This window comes from Apaloderma vittatum, unplaced genomic scaffold (assembly GCF_000703405.1).
Source record: "Apaloderma vittatum isolate BGI_N311 unplaced genomic scaffold, ASM70340v1 scaffold22061, whole genome shotgun sequence".
NCBI classification, from domain to species: domain Eukaryota; kingdom Metazoa; phylum Chordata; class Aves; order Trogoniformes; family Trogonidae; genus Apaloderma; species Apaloderma vittatum.
Window position 1 is genome coordinate 2818 of NW_009697686.1, and position 20421 is coordinate 23238.

Here is a 20421-nt window from a genome sequence, read left to right on the forward strand (position 1 = left end):
TTCATGCTGAAACTGCCATCCTCTTAAAAAGAGGCATGATTTGTGACATGCAGTGCCTGGGGCCTGAGACTCCAGAGCAGCTTGCATCCTTGTCTAGGAGACTGAAGAAACAGTCATCTGCTTGACTGTTGTAGAACTATCTTTTTTTTTCTGGCGGATAAGCAGGTATTAAAAGTGATGAATGCTATTTTTGCCATATCTGGCCCTTTCAATGACAACCCTTTAAGAGACGGTGGCGATCACTGAAGGAAACCTCCAAAAGTGAAACTGGCACTGTACTGAATTACAAGTCAATGGAAGTGGCAGCAGCAACCTCATCTCCCACGCTGCTCGCCTGGCCGGGCCATACAATTTGCAGGATAAGCAAAGGAGGCAGAGAACAAAAGATTTTTCCACACCCGTTGGTTACACGGCACTTTAGCTCAGGCTGCAAATAAGGATGCTGGCTTGGGGCAGCCATGGCGAGACCGTCTTAGCGACATGTAGCTGGTGGACACTGCAAGTTGAGGCTAATTTAACCAGTTACCAGTGAAAGAGTAACTTTCTGTCACTGCAGATTTTAAATTAGCAAGCTCTTAGCTATAGAATCTGTGACCAATTAACTCTCTGCTTCCCCTCTTAAACATCTGGTATTGTAAAATCTAGTTCTCTGCTTGCAGGCAGCTAGTCTAAGTGCATCGTTGCCTGGACAGATTGCTGCTATCCAGATCAACTCCTTCTAAAAAAAAAAATTACAACCACACCATTAAGTCTTTTATCATTAGTATGAATGCTGCTCTTGTCTGCCTTCAGACAGGAATATGGGATAAATCAGCTTAGGGAAAAGACTCTGGATGGGAAATCTGGGAAATCAGCTGAATTTAAATTTTGCTACCTTTAAACTGAATGTATCTGCCCAGCTTTTACAACAGTTCAAAGAGATGTGCTTCAAACTTTAGTTAAACCAGTTCTGTTTTCTCATACAGGCAAAGCTTCAGAGCGAGGGCATGAAAAAGAGAGATGATAACCTGGTACTCTCCTCCTTCAGCCGCTAGACAACGCTTGGTCCCTAGCACCCAGCTGGAGATTACAATCCTCAGCAGATGTAATCCCAAGCAAACCTCAGTGGTAGGTGCATGCCATAAACTTGTCTTTTCAACTACTACTAATAATGTGAACATTCGCAGAACTATAGACAGGTGAAAAGAAAATAAACTTTAAAACATATAATTAGAGAAAAAGCACAGCACAAGGTTAAGATGTTTATGTTTCATGCAAATCAGGGTGTTTTTTTTAAAAAAAAAAAAAGACAAAAATTTGGTTTCTTGTGAATTTTGTTCATTGTAACACACTCCTCCAGACAGGGCAAGAATCACATTCTCCTGCCAAATCCCATGAGAAAAACCTGTGAACTTCCAAGTGGAGGTAGTTCTCCAGCCATACTCCCAACCATTTACCTTGGATTTGTGCATTACTAAAACTGGCAGGAAGAATGCCTGGGACATCTGTAGGCTGCCAGAATCCTCTTAAGTGTGAACTTGAAGCACAAGTATGCCCTTAATTAACTAGAAAAGAGCTGAGACTTGGGAAAAGAAGCCAAAATTGAGACACACCCTAAAAAACATTCCCAGCTGGAATGAGAATCCCCAGCCTGAGACATCTCTGATCTTAGTCACACATGGGAAACATGGCAGCTTAAAACCAAAAATCTAGATGTATTTTCTGCAGCTGTTAAGAGCCGATATAAATAACAGGGAGTATGAGAAACAGCCTGAGCCGTCTGATGATGTCATCACAGTGACACTGACTGTACTTCACTCTGGTACTTGTGTGGGGGAAAGCAGCCCTGAATTTTATGGCTTCGTATACAAATCAGAAGCAGTGAAGCTTACAAGAGCGATAAAAGTACAGGAACTGGGTACCTTGTCAGACATTTACCTGCTGAGACGTGTGCAGCAGACTACGGTAGGCACTGGGTTGGGTGGCCTGGAAGATCTAAACAAGAATTCCAAGTCCCCTTAATGCTACAGGAGCAAAAATTTGCTCTGTGGCCACCCTGCTGTTACCAAGAGGCTGAAAGTGCATTTAAACCGTGCATTTTGTTAGATTTTTTTCTCATAGCTTGGCATTGGTGTAAATTGGTCTCGGGTGTCTCTGTGATTTGCTTGGTTACCCTTCTTAGCTGTGGTTAAGGAGTCAACAGACAAAAAGAGCAGGCACGGCCGAGCCCCTGGATAAAGTTAAGACCCTGAGTGACGTAGGCTTATTGTGCTGACCCAGAGGTGCAGAGAAAAAAAATGTGGGCAGGGTGAGTGGGGAAGGAGATGGGCACAGGACACTAAGAGAGAAAGCAAAGAAGTGTTACCTGCTGCATCCTGAACTAAGGGAACGTCACTTTTTACTGGAGTTGGAGTGGCAATGATGGGCGAAAACCCAGTGGTGCTGGCGGCAGGCATGACAATGCCTCTGCTGGATCCAAGAGTGGCACTGAGCAGAGAGTATGAGAGACAAGATGGAGAGAAAAGATAGGGGAGGGTGGGAAGGGGAGACCTAAGCAGGGCTTGTGAGAAAGATGGAGGCAGAGATGGTGGCTGAGGTTGTGGTGCATTGTGGGTGGCATCATCGGCAGCAGCAGTAGAAGGAACCAGGCAGCCTGGAGAATGTGGAGAGAAAAAAAGCAGAAAAAAAAAAAGGAAAAAAAAAAACAAACAAAAAACCAAACCAAAACAACAAAACAAAAAGAAAAAAAGAACTGAAATGAGAACCCAAGAGCAGAAGCAATATGATGAAAATGGAAAAAAAATACATTCACAAATGTATGAAACAGAACTGTAACAAAGAAGAAACAGAAGCATCAGGAAGAGGAGGGTGGTCTCTGCAGAAGGTGAGGTGGCTTTAGGGGCGTGGGGGAAGAGCCACAAGCTGTCACGCAGAAATTCCTGCTTGTTTGGTCCTTGTTCATTATGCTTGTACTGACTACTCACTGTAAGGGTGGTCTTAGGATTTTGGGTTGGTTGGAGTTGCTCGCTGCCTGGGCAGCAGTGGAGGCCATTTCCTAGGAAGTGTGACTTGGGCCAGATGGCTTAGGGACATAGGAGAGTCTGCCAGGAACCTCTGTCCCACCAGAATCCTTTGGAGGGGCTTTAATGTCATGGCGCAACCCCTGCCATGACCCAGCGGTGTACGTGCAACATACTGGTTTCATGTGCTCTGTGATACCTTCATCTAACTGGTGTGGGAAAGTAAACTAGGAAAACCTGTACGAAATTAAAGCAAACTTGGTGAGTCAGCCTATCTAGAATGTAACAACCCTGGGAAGGACAGCTAAGAGATCCCTGGATCACCACCAGACGATAACAGAAGTCATAAAAGACAGCTGACTACTGCAATAGAGGGCAGCAGGAGATGGCAGCACATTGTCCTGGTAAAGGGGAAACAACGGCAGAAACTCACTTCCAAAAAGAGGGGATGACGGAGCTCTCATCTGTGCAACCCTGCACCAAGTGGATCAAGAGGTTTTTGCATGAGGAAGGGAGCTCAGCGAGCTGGTTTTATATGTTGCTTTCTGAAGATGTGGTAGGTTGTTTTCCCCTGTGTTGGTAATATTTGCTATTTTTCTATACCTCAACAATATAGGAGAGTGCCTGACTTCAGATGCTGCACAAGGAAATATAAAAAGGTATCAGGGGAAATGCCAAGTACAGAAGAGGCTCACAACTTTTTCTCTTCAGGGGACACAAAAGATAATCCTGTTAGTTCCTGGATGCTTGAGGTGCACATTTTGATGGGTCTCTTCTCAGAAATGATGGAGGGAGTTAGATTAGTATGAGGCACTACTGTGAAGCTGGTACAGTTTATATCTTAAGGTGTAATTGTCCTTTGGCCTCTCTCATGAATTTATCTCCCAAGAGAGCAGGCAACCTATGATCCATTTCGTCCCACCTCCCCCTTCTCTTACCTGCAGATGTACTTTCGTTGCCCACTGGAGTGCTGGAGCAGCTGCGGTCCATATTGGAAGATTCAGAGGAGATACCCCCAGGGCTGCAGCCAGTGTAATCCATGTACTCATCTGTTTCAGTGTCCATCATGCTTGGGGGTCCCTGAAAGGAAGCTGGGGTTCCTGATGAGGCTGGGCTGGGTGCCATGCTGCCAACCTGGGGGAGATTTTCATTTCTTGGAGTGTGGCCAATAACCTGCAGCAAGAAAACAGGACGGGGACTTTCACACCAAAAGTGAGATGCCAAGACCAAAACCATCTGTCTGCATGTTTATTTCTCTCTGGCACAGTTCAGGAGGGGCAGCTGGAACATGCTCGTGAGTGGAAGCCATGGCACTGTGGCTAGGAGCCCGAACCTGCCTTCCCTGGGAGCCCTTGGCACGTGTATGCTGGTATGTGAACTGCGAAGCGCTCAGAGGCTGGGAGTGTTAATCTTGGCACCACTATCCTGATGCATTCAAAACCAGGAGGTGTTAATCTTGGCGTTACTACCTCACTGTGTAGGTCCTGGTGCATTTAGAGACTGGAAATGTGAGTACTGCTGTGACCGACGCAGTGCCTGCGTGCTGAGACACTGCAACAGGGGCACGCAGGCTGAAACCAGTGACGTACGCATGCGCCGTGTCACACGCAGCTGCTGGCCTGGCCTGGTCCACTCTGGGTAGGTACCCAGAAGCAACGTATATCCAAGGACACCACGAAGTGCCTACTGAGCACCAAGGCATGGCACAAACTGGAGGCAGCACATGTAAATGCAGCAAGGCAGCGGCAGTACAGCAATCTGGTTAGCTCGGCTGTGTGCCCTGAGTTGTGGTTTCACCCTTTTCTCGTGGTTTGCTGGACTGCTCCGTGGGCTGAGCACAGCAGTAGTGACTTAGCACTGTGTGCTCCCAGGAGTGCTCAGGCCATGAGTGCTACTTCTCCATTGCTGCAGTGACACAGGATTGCCAGTGAAAGGAGACAGAAGGAACAAAACTAGCAATTTTTTCTGCCCAGCGTGTGCTAGAATACTTGGGGCTAGACTCAGCATGTACTAGTAGTGATGACAAATCTATTTGTTAAACCTCTCCGAAGTTTGATTCTTGTACCTAAGTTTTTTGTGTGAAGAACAAAAGGTACCACAACAGTAACATCTTGGCATCTCTGAACTCATTAAATCCAACACCAGTAAACTTTAACAATTAACTTATCAACTGTACTTAATAACTACTAGAGACCTCTCGTTCCCATGTTGTGGAATGAAAGGGGGTTCCCATCTTGCTTCTACAGATGGCCCCTTTTGTTTTTCACATACCAGAAGATGTCCTTAGGGTCAGGTCAGTCACAGGCATTTAAATAAAGCCAGCTTGTGCCATGTCCCAAGTCAATGGAAGTTGAAGCAAGTCAGAAATAGAAGAGGAATAAGCAGGAGGACACTCAGTGCTGCAGCTGAAACTCTTCAGTTTATTAATGAAACAGAGAAACCTAATCTGCCAGTTGCTCTCAGTTATGCGTTAGAAAAGAAACAACTGCTCTGCTCTGCTACTTGCTGAGAGGATAAGTGCTCCAAACTCCAAATCAATAAGGGAAAAGAAATTTTGTGACTGGTAGTTCTCCCATCCTAGGTGGAAGCAGTGAAATAATTCTTTATGTGCAACAGGAAGTGTTTGCTTTAACCAGCACATTCAATTCTTCCACATCCTAATCACTTTAATTTTAATAAGCCAATTGCTGTATATTGAGAGAGCAGAGACGGAGTGCAAGTTGTAAATATGAGTATTTTAGTGTTATCCTTCTCAATTGTTTTTTTCTCCATAATTCATAAGGAAAAGCTGTTTACACTAAGCAATGCTTTGATGTGCTTCATCATCTTTCCTTGTACTGTACGAGTCCAGCCAGGTAAAGCTACCTCGGGTGAACTCCAATATCCCAGTCGCACCCCCCAGCGCAGACACACCTCCTTAAGAGTTTGGGTACAAGTGTCTCAGCACTAAAGCAGTCCTGCAGCAAGCAGCCAAAGGGACCAACATGCAGATCTACAACTTCAAAAACCAGTGACTCACCTGAGTAGGAACGCGATCAAAGTTCTTCCCCAGCATCCTTCTCATGTGCTTTCTGGCGTGGGATGTCATTTGGTGCTTGAGCAGGAAGGAGAACTGGCAGCCCTCTCGAATGCAGTGGAAGTGGCTGTTCACCTGGTTGTATTTGCAACCTGCACAGACAAAAGCGTTGTATGTAGTACATGAAAGGTACCAAGAGGGAAAGGGGATGTAGGGAAGATGATCTGGAGAGGTGAGAAAGCTGCTGCTACATGGATTTCTGGTGGATTGAAGATTATCGATGGCCACGGGTCCTTCAGGAACAGTCCTGAACGAAGAAAAGCCACCATTTCTTGCCTGCTGAGCAACTGCAAGAGGGGATTACAGTGTGTGCAGAGCTAAGTGAGTAGGAGCTGCAGACTAGTCTCATCCCTCTTCATTTTGTTGTAAAGAAATGAACATTACCATTACATCTAGAAGTGCCTAATGCTCTCCAGTCTTAGCTAGTGCCTTTTTCTTTACAAAGAGGACAAACCCAAGACATTTAACTGTATCATACAAGTTACAACCAAAAATATACACTCAAAATTTGATTACAAATGAAAAGGTTTTTTTCTCCTTTTTTCTTTTAATTGTGCTCTCAGAAAAGCACTCTCTTAAAAGCTTTAGCTCTGGACAGTGTACGCTCTCTGGTCAGATAAGAAATGAGCCAGGAAGTGGTTAGTGCCACTCCAAATTTGTTGTGTCATAGGGGCAGCTACTAAACAACAAGCAATTTATACGGTATATTCTGGCTACAGCATTTGACACATTTTGCTCCTCATGGAGCGTGCCATGCATGTCAGGAGTTTCTATATCTCATTAACAGACAACCCTAAACAGCTGCATTCTATAGCTGATAAATAAAAACAGAGCTATGTCAATAATCAGGTTCTATCTGTTCTTCATCATCCCTTGGCTGTGCTCTGCTATACGCAGAAGTACAGACCTACAGACATGCTCAGTTTTACTTCACCGATCTATCACCATTACTTATATATGTACATAATCGTCATTTCTCTCCCTCCCCACCCATACACCCATGTATACATTTATACATGCATAAATATACATATAAAAAAATGGCACGTGTGTTTGTTCAGAAACATTTACAGCCCTTAAAGCAGGGCAGTGCTTCCTGCATCTGCTCTATATACATACTGCACCATAAAGAGCACAGAGATTCACAGAGAAGTTTCTGTGTCGGTATAACCGTGCACACCTACACAAACACATCCAGCTACGCCAGCCCATCACGCTGCCTGTAGCCACGTAGGCAAATGCAAAGTGCTGGCTAAATGTATGTTTACTGCACAGCAAGCCCCAGCTATAGGTGTGTGCACGCACTGCTGGGTGCGTGTACCCCATCGCTCCCAAAAATAAACGCTGCTGACACAGGCACGGTCTGTAGGTGCCTCGCTGCCAAACAGCTCCTGGATCGCCCAGCCCATCTCTAGCGCGCAGATCGCGCTTGATGTGCGTGCCAAGTTGATGTTTGTTTGGGTCTCGCACTCCCCCACAGCCCCACCTCTCCGTGCTGTGCTGTTCTTTGGGACGGAGAACAAACAGTGCTGGCGGGACTGAAACACTATCAGCAAAGGGCAGGTGAAGGCTCGCCTGTTGCCAGGGCATCCGTGCAGGCTGGGTCTCATATATCATTGTCCTGCTTTGTCTAGCTCTTGCTATCACCTGAAACACCTCGAGTAAATAACAGCAACTGCCCAATCTACTGACATGTGTAAATGAGACCGAGGTAAGTCCTGGCTGTGGCGTGTTGACAGTCATTACCCTGGTTACCACAAACAAGGTACCACTGGGAGATAATTCGAGATGTTTTCAAAGCTGAAAATACAAGTTGGGTTCTGGTTATTGTGGCTACTTCCCTGAAATGTGAGAGGACAAGTGTTCTTCTGAACCCCGTTTTGGCTCACTCTTTGTTCCAACCAGGAGCGACAGGATCTGTGATACCACCATTAATCCAAGATCTCTGATACCGTTAAGCCAAAACATGACCAGAAGGGTGAAGTGAATCTCAGGCAGTTCAGTGCTGCTGGAGCTATCGTAGGGATTCCCCCCAGTTCAGAGCCCTGGATTTCAGCTCTAGAAACCTCCCTGGGAATGCACTCTACTTTCTGTTGTTGTGCCTTTGTTTTACCAGCTTTACACTCGAGGCACTTAGATTTAATAACTACTGCAGTGCTGCTAATGGGTTTGGCAAGTGGGCAAGCCACAGCGAGAGGCTGCGCCACGTCCCAGGTGTTTCCTTCAGCCGAGCTCTGCCGGGAGGCTGGCGCAGACGCAGTGCTGCGCTCCTGCTGCTCGCGACTGGCTGTGGAGAACAGTTTCGGGGGAGAAGGGAGTAGTTTATTGAACGCTCTTCTCCACACCTCTATCTCCAGTTATTTACCCTCTAGCTAAGAAAAAGCAGTTTCATTTGAAGCTGCTTGGAACCAGGCAAGGCAGCAACTTCCTTGACACAGGAAGACATTCACACAAGACACTTCTCAGAACTGGCATTTCCCCTATGCTTTTTTTTTTAGCTCCTAAGAGCATCCTTAAACTCCACCCAACACAAGCAGTAGAACCCCAAAACTATAAAGTACAAAAATAAACAAGAAAAGGTCTTGACAGTTAGATAAAAAGGTAAAACAAAGGCGAAACTGGATCTCCAGACATATATATATATAATCGTCTATATTACAGTTTCTATCCATTTAACTGGGTCTTTTTGTGAAAACATGCTTCAACTCAGTCATATCAGGAACTTTTTTCTGTCTGGAATCACTTCTTGTTTAGTGATTTAATGACCAAACACATCTCACAGGCTCCAACTCATGGCATTCTTATCCTGACCATGGGACAGACCACATGAGGAAGGTGGTGGAGGAAAGAGAAGAAAACTCACCTAGTCTGCCACACTCTTCTCGCTTGGTGAAATACTTGAAGCCATTGGCTGCCCTTCTCTCTGCCTTCTCATGTTTTTTCACATGCCAGGGCAGCTTGGTGGTGATGTTAGTGACAAAGTAGCAGCCAGGACGAAGACAGTGGTAGTGCCCCCGCATCCTGAATTCACAGTGCTAGAGAGAGCAAAGAGGCAGGTTGCTTTAACCACATCTAAACCAAATGCACTCTCATCTGCTGCTACTAATCCTGTCCCTCCAAGGCACAGGCAGAGGGAGGCCTGAACTGATTCTCTAGATCACATCCATTTTATCTTCCACGAGCTGCACTGCAACCTTATTCCCTGTCATGTGTTTTGTCTCACTGTCATGTATTCTGTATTGCAGTAATCTACACTGAAATAGCCCAAACTTAACTCATGTTTTTCCCTGGTATTCACCACAGATTTTTATTTTATTTCATCTTGTGTCTCTGAGGTCATTCAGTTGCCTTGTCTGCTTCATGCACGTCGAAGAGACAGAAAAGCTCTGCCATTTCCAATTTGATGGAAACTGAACGTTTTGCTACACCATGTCATTAAGACTGTTCCGTGGTTCTGTGGTTAGACCAGGAGTTAAACACTCAGTCTCGCTTCTTATGCATAACTTGCTCTTTCTTGTTCTTCTTCTCCCGCACACATCCTCGAGCTAGGACACTGCTTTTGAATCGCTCTTACCTGGTTCGGACAGAGACACTGCAGCGAATAGTAAGCAAACTGGTCTCGCACATTCACCAAATTATTGTTGGGGTTGATGTGGTCCAGGCAGTGGGATTCTGCTTTGCCAGAGGTTTTGCACACATACTTGCAGTTCCCAAAAAGACAGTGGAAGTGGAACTTGTTGGCGTACTTGCAGTCCGTTGCCAGGCAGGGATCACTGGAAGACAGCCAAAACCCAATCATCACCTTCACTCCTTTCACATGTTTGTTTCTTTGACAAAATTTAATTCAAGGGGAGCCCAGCTGAAGCCTCTGTTCCAGACATGGCCTAGAGATTTCCCATAGCCACCTTCCTCTTTAGTAAAACTGATGCTGGCAATGCTGCTGCAATTCCACCAAGGTAGTGCATTTTCTTGATTAAGATTATTAAAATACAGCAATGCAGGGTGGGTTCTGTGGTCTTTGAGGGCCACACAATGCAAAGCTCTCTCGAGATCTGGATAGATGCCGTTTCTCCCTTTCTGTCTATACTTACCTCTATGGATTCAGATAGTTTCTCCAGTCTCAATTTTGTGTAACTGAAATGAAACTCCTGGGCAAGCACACTGCAAGGCACCAGGGCTTCCCCTGATTAGACAAAACCAGCAGTGGCCTATTTGATCAGCTAAATGGTTCTGGTCCTTCACTCCCCCCACCCATTCCATGGATTTCTGGATGCACAAACAGAGGTCAGATTGGAGACAGCTGAACACTGATCTCTGGGATCCCAACGCACTGTACCCAATGATACCTGCTCAGATATGTGAAACAGAATTAATACACGTCTTTGAAAGCAGGGAAATGACTGTCAATACACGACCCAGAGACTGAAATTCCACCAGCCTGAATAACTAAGCTGTAGTGCCTAACCTGATCCCAGAGGAAGTTTATTGCTCCTCTAAACTTGTACCTAAAAGGGCTCTGAGGCTCTTAGATATACTAAAGAAAAGTCCTTTTTTTTTCCTAGGATAACTGAGGTGAACATGGGACTGCAAGGGTGGGGAGGACATAAGGAGACAGCAGCATCTACAACTTACTTCTCCTGGAACTGCAGGAATCCGGGTTTGACCTGAGGCTTGGCGTTCTCCAGAGAAGTCGTTGCCAAGGGTGAAGTTGCCAGGTTAGGCACTGATGCTGGGATCTGAGGCATCTGGGGTATGGTTGAAGTCAGCTGGTTCCAAGTGAGCAGTGTGGGAGCAGAGGGCACGGCAGCTGGACTGGGAGTGGGCACGTCGAGGGCAGAAGCACTTGCCATGGTGACGGCTGTACCAGATGGTGATGAAGGAGCCAGTGAAGCCTTATTCTCAGTAGTAGTTGAGAAGGGAGACTCTGAGTTACTTTTCACTGTTCCACCCTCGGTTCGGAAGTGAAAACTAAAAAGGAGACAGTGTAATTCAGGCAAAAAGTCTTGACCATTGCATATAACTTGATGAAACACCAACAAAAACATGGCAGGAGTCTGCAAAAAAAGTAAGATTAGCAGAGGCTAAATCCTAAAATGGGCTCTGCAAACTCTGTGGAAAGATTCAGGGGCCTTCTAGACTGTCTGTGAAGTGAAGGGGGTACAGCAAGAGGCGCAGAGACAGAAGGGTGCAGAAATATGTTGAAATCAGAGAGATGCAAGAACCGCTGCAGAGTAAGCTCAGGATGCCTGTAAGGTGCAGCTTCCCTGGCTGCTGTGAGGAGCCAATTGTTGCAGTGAGCCACAGGGAACTATCCAACAGCAGAGACCAACTGGGGTAACAGACATTTTGGTCTTAAAATTTTCTCTTTAAACCCTTTCAGAACCAGTCATGTCGCCAGCTGCTGAAGGCCTTATTCATTCTTTACTCAGGTAAATCTTCCATTGCCTTTAAAAGGAACTTGGTGCGGTTCTGAACTGCAGATTATGCTCTTTAGAAATCTGCAACAGGAAAAATTTCCAATATCCCACCCTTTGCAAGTCACCTCAGTGGAACAGTGGGAGCATACCTTAAATTAATTCTTCACCCAAGAGTCATCTAGAGTTCTGACCGTGCTGTACAGCCTCTGTAATATATTAACTAACCTACAGTTCTGGTTACCAAGCTCTGGGGTGTCTGCTACTTTCCAAAATAACATGAAATGACAAAGGGTTTACAATGTGAGATCACAGCAATGTGAGAAAGCGGTTGCTGTTGGGCTGGACAGTTTGGCTGCTTCGTATCAAGATCCTTATCCACATGATGTGAATGTCTTAAGCTAAACCATATGAACTAAGGGCTAGGGAAAACTTGTTAAAAGAGATTTGTTGTGACAAGACAAAGAACAATGAAGTGCTTTCTGCAGTGCAGTGATGGGGAGCTGTCCACAAAGAGTCTGTCTCCAGTGACAACGTCCGGGTTTATGGGATCCTTTCCCTCTCACATTTTCTTATTTCTTTGTATGATGTATTTGTGTGCTGTGAGAAACACAGGTCTCCGTGAACACACTGTCTGTCAGACAGGCTGTGAAAAAAACATCAATGTCCAATTCTCAGCCTTGCCCACACTTTTTCACGATTTGAGTGCATTTATTGTCAAACAAAACTAAAGTCCTGCCAAGTTTTTAGCTCAGCACATTTACACAGAAAGCATGTGGATGCCCAAATTGCTGCCCCCACGACTGCCCACATTGCTGCTCTCGAATACCGTCCCTCGGTAATGTGTTGCTCTCGTCCTACCGTGTGCAAGCTGCGGAATTTTCTCAAGGTTTCCTAAGACTCGCTCTCTCCTACTTACTTGGCGTGCTTGATGGCTCCATCCAGGGTGCTGAAGAGGGCACCGCACTCCTCCACCACGCAATGGAAATGCACCTTATGGAGAAAGTCGCACTGCGCGTCGCAGAAGTCCTTGGTACCAAACCTGGCCAAAGCAGACAAGCAGGCATCTTACGGAAGGCCCCAAAGGGTTCCAAGGCGTATTTTCTTGGTATTTCAACTCTAACACCATTGAGTTTTCTGATGTCCCTGTCCCTGCTGCACAAACAGCACTGCTGGTATTGCTGCTTGATTACTGGCTTTTACATAGCTCTGAACATGCAGAACAAGAAAGTAATTGCTCTCCAATTGAACTTGACCAAGAAACTCCCATCCACTTTTAGTGGGAGCGAAATAGAGAACTGCTCTGAAATAGAAGATGAAAATCATTAGTGCTCTTGAGCAGCTATGCAGGAAAGTCAAGACTGAGGAACAATCAAAGGTCAATAAATTAAAAGCGATCCACACCAAAAGGACACTGTTGAAACATTACAGGTCTTTTTCTTTCTTTCTTTCTTTTTCAATTTTCCAGGAGTAGCAAAATGGAAGAAATGACAGTGGTTCAAGGAAATTTAGACCCAGAATCCACCAGCCCCTGTTTTGAAACAACATAGTATCACATAGATGGGAGAGACAAAGTATCGCCTATATAGCAATTACAGCCTGGTATGCATAAATACTGAAAAGCACAATCTCTGAAGTACAAAAGAAAAAACGCTGCAAAAAAAAGGAGAGCAAAAGCCATTGTCTAAGTTACACTTTTTGTCATCTTGGATGCAATGATCAAGAGAGCAAAACCAGCTAAGCATGGTTTCACTGTTCACCCACAGCTGAGATTCTCCAGGCTTAGTAGCACAAATACGTGTGATTTCAGGGAAGTCCAGAATCACAGGGAATCTAGAAATCAGGTGAAAAACACTGGCAGGAAGGATTTGAAACTTAACAGGGGAATCTTGCATAATTAAGATACAACAAACTGCAGTCGCTCTGATGAGCAGGAAAGCAAGAAACAAGCAGCAGCCTGTGCAGTCCCAGGAGGGACCTCGTAACAGTTTGAGGGTAAAGGAAAAAGAAAAAAAAAAAATCAACACAAAACTTGTACTGGAGAAGGAAGGTCAGTGGATATAAAATACATGCAGTCAGTTAATGCTCGCAGGGAGAAGATGAAGGAAAGTAAAGGTAAGAGGTAAGAGCCCAAGTTCCTGCAAGCTCAAGGGGTTGTTTATCGGGGACAGGAGGTTTTGTAGTTAGAAAGAAGGGCCAATAAAAATGGGAGGTGATGAGTCAAAAATGTCTGCTTTGGAAAGGGAAACTAAAGACAAAGCAGACAATTAGGGATAAAATGAAGACTTTCTAGAAGAGATGATAAAGGGACTGGTTGGAAAACATAAATATGCACAAATCAGCCACAGTCTGGATGATGTATGTCCTGAAGAGCAACGGAAATTAACTCACAAACTGATTGCATTACTATTTGCTATTTGTTAAGCCACAGAGAAGAGGGAGCCACTATGAAATTGGCAATTTTTTTTTAAAATCTAGGTATTGTTCTTTCAGTGAAAAAGACAGACAAGTGATCTTTCGCAATTATCATACCTCTAGTCTTAACTTCTCCTTCCAGTAAAGTAATGGAACAAATATTAAGAGGGAGGAGAAAATCATTAAACATCTAGAGGATAAAGGAACCATGAGCAATAAACAGCATCAGGATTATAAAGAATAAATCTTGCCAGACAAATTTAATTGCTTTTTTTGATAGAATTACAAAATTAGTGGGTGAAGGGATGCAATATATTTGGATTTTAGTAAAGCATTTTGATACAGTCTCATATATGCTTAGAATTAATTCAAATTGGCCTGCATTTGAATGCTACCTCATGGACAAAACTGGCTGAAGGACTGTAAACAAAAGCTCATGACAAACAGCAACATATTGAGCTGGGAGGAGGTATCTTGTGAATGCTGCAAGGATGACTTTGGTGAGGTCTGAGCTTATTTAACATCTTCATTAGTAATCCAGGAGAAGGAGTAAACAGCGTGTTAATGAAATTCACAGAAGACGCTAAACTGGGAGGAGTTGGCAACACCAGTGCAAGAGGAGAAAAATAACAGAGAGGGGCAAAGGCAAGGCAAGGAAGAGGGTTCAGAACACCAGAGCTGTCTCTGGAAGCACGCGGCTAATACAGCCGGGGGGCGTATTTTTATATATAGGGGACTCACGAGAGCAACATTACAAACAACCCTGTCTGACAGTGGATGGGACAAGTATACATGGTGCAGGCAGGGTGGCACAATTGTGAGCTGCAGATGTGGGGGCAGAAAGCTTGTTACATCTCGTGTGGCGGTATGGCAGCGGCAGCCCAACTCTGCGCCCGCTCAGGGAACAGCACCAGCAACACGATCGGCAGGCTGAAGGGACTAATTTACAAAGTCAGATTAAAGGAAGTAAATAAGCCTGGTTCAATAGCATGCTAAAAGTCTGTGACTATCTGAAGGGGGTGAACTCCAATTGTGGAGAGGAATTTTCTGCTGCTGTTCAAGGGGATATATAACCAGGAGAACTGCAACAAAATTAGAAAATAGGAAAATTCAGGCAGCATACCATGAAAAAAAGATCATGACAGTGAAACATATTAGGTGGGAGAATAGTGCTCCCAGAGACAAGAAAATAGCCACGCTGCTTGGTATAATTACATCTAGGCTGGACAAAACGCAAATGGACTGCAGGGAAGATCGCACACTGGCCGGGGCAGATGGACTAGAAGACTTTCTAGTCTTCTCCATGAAAGGCTGTGATTTACGAAGTGTCCACAAGCATTTGTAGGCAACTAACTGTGTCAGCGCACAAACCCGTATGTGTCTGCCTGGGTGTATCTGCGTATGCTCAAAGCACGTGTCTGTCCGGGCATGTATGTGCATGTGCCTGTGTGTGGGTGAGTTTTGTATCTGTTCCATTTTCCTTTCAAGCCTTCTGGTCTACAACAAAACCAGCAGCAACCGTCCCGGTTGCCATACCCTTCTCCTCCCTATTTTGTTTCACTGGCCTACTGCTAGGAGCAGAGGAAATGCCACAGCAAGCATTAAGGCCTCCCTGATCTGTGTGTAATGATCAAACCCAGTCGAAGCAGTTCAGCGCTAAGAGCAAGCGCCAGTGGGTCCTCTGGTCCTGCAGACTGGGGACATAAAGAGGAGCCAAAGGTGACGTCCAGGCTAATGGTACTACATGAAGATCAGTGCCTGTAGCTGGTTCTCAAGATCCCTTTGCAAAATCATTCTGCGCATACAGATACTTCTTACAGGACATTAAGACCTACTGCAGATACCTGGGACTGACGAGTAAACGTATTCCAGCAGGTGATCGGCGTATCACAGAATTAGGCCTTTAAATTCAAGAGACCTCTGCGTTCAAGTGTGAACTAATAAGTCAGACACTTAGCAAAGGAAGTCATTTTCCCTTTCCTCTATTCCCAGTTCCACGCGGTCCTTACCGGCGCAGGTACATCTTCCACGGCTCAGAGAGCTTCTCCTGGACAAGCGCCTTCACTGCCTTGCCCAAGTATTGCGTTGGCTCTCCAGCCCCAGCCTGGCTGTCATCTCCTTCTGAAAAAATGCCAAGGCTGGCACTGGTCTTGGACATCTGGAACAAGAACACAGACACTGCATCAAGCTCAGCACACGGCTGTGAACATTGCCAGAGCGGACACCCTCAGGACCATCCCACAAAAACTCTTCAAAGAGTAAGAGAGAAGACAAGAAGTCTGCGGAGGCTGCCCCAACTGCATCAGCAAAACTTCCTAACACCTCGCTCCTCTGCGTCCTCCACCCAGATATCACAAAGTACTCAGGTGCCTGTCTAATATTTGTGTCTTTTGTGAAAAGTAACGAAGCATCGTGTCTATCTTTTATACATGTGGAGATGGAGGTGAAGAGGGACGTGCCCTATTTCAGCGTGGAAAAGGTGTGCAGGCTTAAACAGTAACAGCTCTATGTAGCTCCTACAAAATGCTGGTCTCTTAGTCCAGAGCTAGAGATGGAACTGGCAAGCTCTCGTTTATTCAGGATCATCTTATCCCACTCAGTTGTGATTTAAAGTGACTGCCAGGCACGTTTGAGGGTGGGAGGAGGGGAATCTCATTCAATTGGGGAAAAATTCTGGCTCCACTTCCTTAAGTTCCATTCTTACTAAGGTCAATAAAGAAATTATGTCACTTTCTGTGCTAAATGGCCTTTCCTCTACAAAGCAGGACTTGGACTCACAATTTGCATTGTGTGAAAGGCTTCAAATACATTCTAGGTAGGGAAGGTTTAGAGGTCCAGGTGTATGATGTGCAGGATAAAAAGAAGTTGTTACTCAAGAATGCTCAAAGAGAATTTTTTTTTTTTTTTCAGAAAAAACACAATTTCCCAGACCCTTTATTGCTTTGTTGTATGCTCAGTTATTTGCAGTAACAGTGAATTTCACAGCATGACTGAAATGGAGGATTGGGCCCAATACTTGCATTACAAACTCCACTCACTTGAGGATCTCAAAGCCCTTTATAAATATCAGTTAATTAAGCCTGACAGCCCCCTAAACAAACTGCAATACGCTACAGGAACCCTGGCTATTTGAGGCTCTCTTAATGCCCCCTGAAGGTAAAGCCCCTGCTGCTATGTGGAGACTGCAGCTCTTTATGGCTGGAGTCAGAAATTCAGGTCGTCTTTTTCCATTGGTGTTCGCTGGGCATTCAGTTGCTGCAAACAGTTCTTTTTCCTTGGCAAATAATGAAGGATCGCCCCGTGAGCAGAAATGTGCGTGCGGCAAGAGGAGGAAGCAAGCGTGATGTGCTCCTGAGCACGCCGAGCTCGATTCTGCGATCCTTCGTCTTGCAACAGGCTCCTTCAAACCAGTGGGCTCGTCTCCTTGCTGAAGAACCTGTGTTACACTTAATTTTGGACAACCTAAAGGTTCTTATGCAGGGCTGCACACAAACAAATGCTTATTTCTAAGCATATGCTTAAATCTCACATTCTCCTGGAGCTTTTCAAGTGAAGTTTCTACTGAACCAGAATTTCCCTGAGCTGGAGCCTTCAGAACGACTCAAGACCCCTGACAGTAGACTTACTAAATTGATTTACTCACTAGAGAAACACTTTGCATGTTTGGAAATCGCTGAAGGCACAATACCCAGGAACGAGTAAGAAATTAAGTTTAAAAGGAAACATCAAAAACCCAGTGTCAAGGAGAGCCAGTGGAGGAGAAGAGTGGCATAAGGATAATCGCAGAAATTAAACAACACAGAGAAAAACAAGCGATGAAATAAGAGAGAAAGGAGGCGAGAGATTACAAGGCAAAGTCACTTTGCCCTCTCTCGGGGGTTATATGGCCTTGATGCCCGTAACGCCCAGAGCCAAGGGCAATAGTAATGCCTGTAAAACCTCTCCCACAGCAGAATACTAAAGCGTGGCTCAAAGGCTGCCCTGATCTCTGCTGCAGTTGTATACAACAGCAAAATTAATCTTGGTACAGTAGAATTTATCATGTGAAAGGGAAATATATATTGGAGATGATGTATAATTTAAGGAAAAAGTAAGGAAAAAGAAACCGTGCATTATCTAAAATAAATATTCTAGACCATGGTAAAGGGGGCTCTGTTGGACACCATTACTCACACCAGAAAGACAGAAATTGATGATTTTGCCTCAAAACGTCTAATTTTTTTCTTCTCTTTCATAAAAACAAATGATTCTCCTCCCCCAATGAAAGAAAACGTTTTTAAGCAAATAAACAAAATGAGCAACTATAAAAAGAGAGCGAGAGAGAAGTTGCAAGGTTCTGGAAATAAAAATGAAAAAAAAATATCTTTTGGAGCCCTCCTCTGTCTAGAAATGATGAAAAAAAAAAGGTGTCAGAGGCTGCAATATATTTCTTCAGCCAGTTCATTAAATTAATTCGTAAGCAGTGGCTCTGAAATTATACCCGATGAAAAATGGTCTCAAAATTTAAATGGTACAAACTCATCTTATTAGAGGCAAAACATTAAAAAACAAACGCATCTCTGCCCCCCCTCCCTGCCATCGCAGCTTTAATTTCTCTTGGTGGGGGGAATGAAAGGCGTTTGATGGATGGCTCTTACCTTATTCATAAGCGAGGATAAAAGAGATGAATTTGCTGAGACTGTGTGGCCATTTGATTCATTACTGGAACACACAAACCAACAGGGTTTAGTTAAGATGTGCACAGGGACTGCGAGCACTGAGATTAATCCTTCTCCCTTCAAGCTGCCTCACTCCTCACCTGCCGCATCCGGAGGAGGAGAATGATGCCCACCCTCCCTTGGGCAGGCCAAACTCATTTACTTGTGAGAGCCAAGATGGAGAGAGAGAGGGTCCCAAGTCTGCAGAATTTAGTTCTTTCAGCTATTAAACACTCCACACCTCTTCCTCCAGTGCCCACACCACCATGCTTTTTTTATCATCTGACTCACAACCACCCCGTCTTTTTACTCCTTCGTCCCGTTAGAACTTTCAGCAACACACCACAAAACCCGGGGGATTTTGCAAACACGCAGCCCCCGCTCGGCAGCAGAGGCAGCAACCCCCGCGGGCACAGCTGAGCACGCTGGAAGGCAGCCTTGCACTTGATGATCTCAGAGGTCTTTTCCAACCTTAATGATTCTACGATTCTGTCCTTCACACGCATCGGCAGCAGCTGTAGTAAAATACGAGTGCTGGGGTCCCACATTTAAATACAGTGCAGAAAGGAACATACACAAAGGTCAAAGTGGAGCGGGCTCGCTTGCCTCCAGGATCAGTTCCTCTGTGGTTTTTCCACACAGGACAATCCCCAAATGCTCCTGTTCTCAGCAGAGACTCCGGACAAGTGGGACACACGCTCTGAGGCAGGTGCAGCTTCAACACTGTGACTACAGATGAGCACGTGCCAGACCCAGACCAGCAGCTGCCTGACATCCAGTCGTTTCGTGGGTCCAGTTTCTCTGGAAGGTGCCTCTCTTAGACCTGATGCAAATGCCCCGTTCCCTCAGTGCAAATGCTCCTGCTCAAAGCGTGCTCAAGCGTGGCACCAGAGCAGCCTTTAATCAGCTTTAATGACAACCACAGGGGTATCCAAGTGAAAGAAGGAGCTTTGCCTATTTTGCAGGGGGGAGCGCAAGAGGTTAAGGCTCTTGGCAAAGGGTCAGTAGGTGCTTGTGAGCCCGAAAAAACCATCCGGAGGACACGCACTTGAGGAGGAGTAGCGAGAGCCTGTCCGCCTCCAGTCTGGGGGCATCCAACTGGGCCACTGTGAAACTGCCCTTCATCAACATGTTCTGTCCTCTCATATTACAGGTACAGAAACTTCTCAGCGCTTCATGCTGGACAGAACTAAGTGTGCCTGCCTGTGCAATTCTCTCACCTGTGATCCTTGACGCTCAGGTCCAGGCTGTGCTCCTGCAAGGAGTCCTGGCTGGTGGCAGATGACGATCCCATGGCCTCCACAGCTTCCTGCTTCACCTGCACTGGATTGAACCGTCCGGGAGCTGCTGGTTGTCCATTCCCTGCTTAAGAAAGACACCGAAATTAAATGCAAAAAAATTAAATGAAAAATGTAGGTCTAAAATGAGGTTACAATGGCAAATAAGTAAGTTAAATCACTAGCACCGGTGCATAAATGGAAAAAGCAAAGAAAAAGTGTGGGGGGAGGGAAGTGCTGGGCTTGCTGGTCAGCGTTTATTGCCAAGCTGACATGATGGGTTCTGACGTCCACTCCAGCGTGGAAATTCTTCAAGTGATAATTATTGCAAAATTATGTCAAAGTTGTCCAGGCTATGGGCCCTTTAAAGGAGAAGGGCGGAAGGAGCGTGGGGGAGACCTGATTCTCTGCACAAACTGTCATAACTAATTTGCGGGGCTGCCTCTTAAGCGTTTATTAAAGACTCTGTTAATGCTGAGGCAATGTGGCAGCTTTCGACTGCTAGTCAAGCCCCCTTCCTCGTCCCCAATCCCAGCGTTGCCG

At 45.3% G+C, this 20421-nt stretch overlaps 1 protein-coding gene across 1 annotated transcript in view; it reads right to left on the reverse strand.

Moving 5' to 3' along the window:
* The window catches only part of CASZ1 (castor zinc finger 1), a 45626-nt gene that overhangs the window by 2337 nt on the left and 22868 nt on the right, over positions 1-20421 (reverse strand). The window contains 9 exon segments of the mRNA XM_009877737.1: positions 3938-4172; positions 6019-6167; positions 8939-9110; positions 9650-9848; positions 10708-11043; positions 12409-12531; positions 15914-16062; positions 18542-18605; positions 19822-19963. Coding sequence (XP_009876039.1) covers positions 3938-4172; positions 6019-6167; positions 8939-9110; positions 9650-9848; positions 10708-11043; positions 12409-12531; positions 15914-16062; positions 18542-18605; positions 19822-19963 — 1569 coding nt within the window.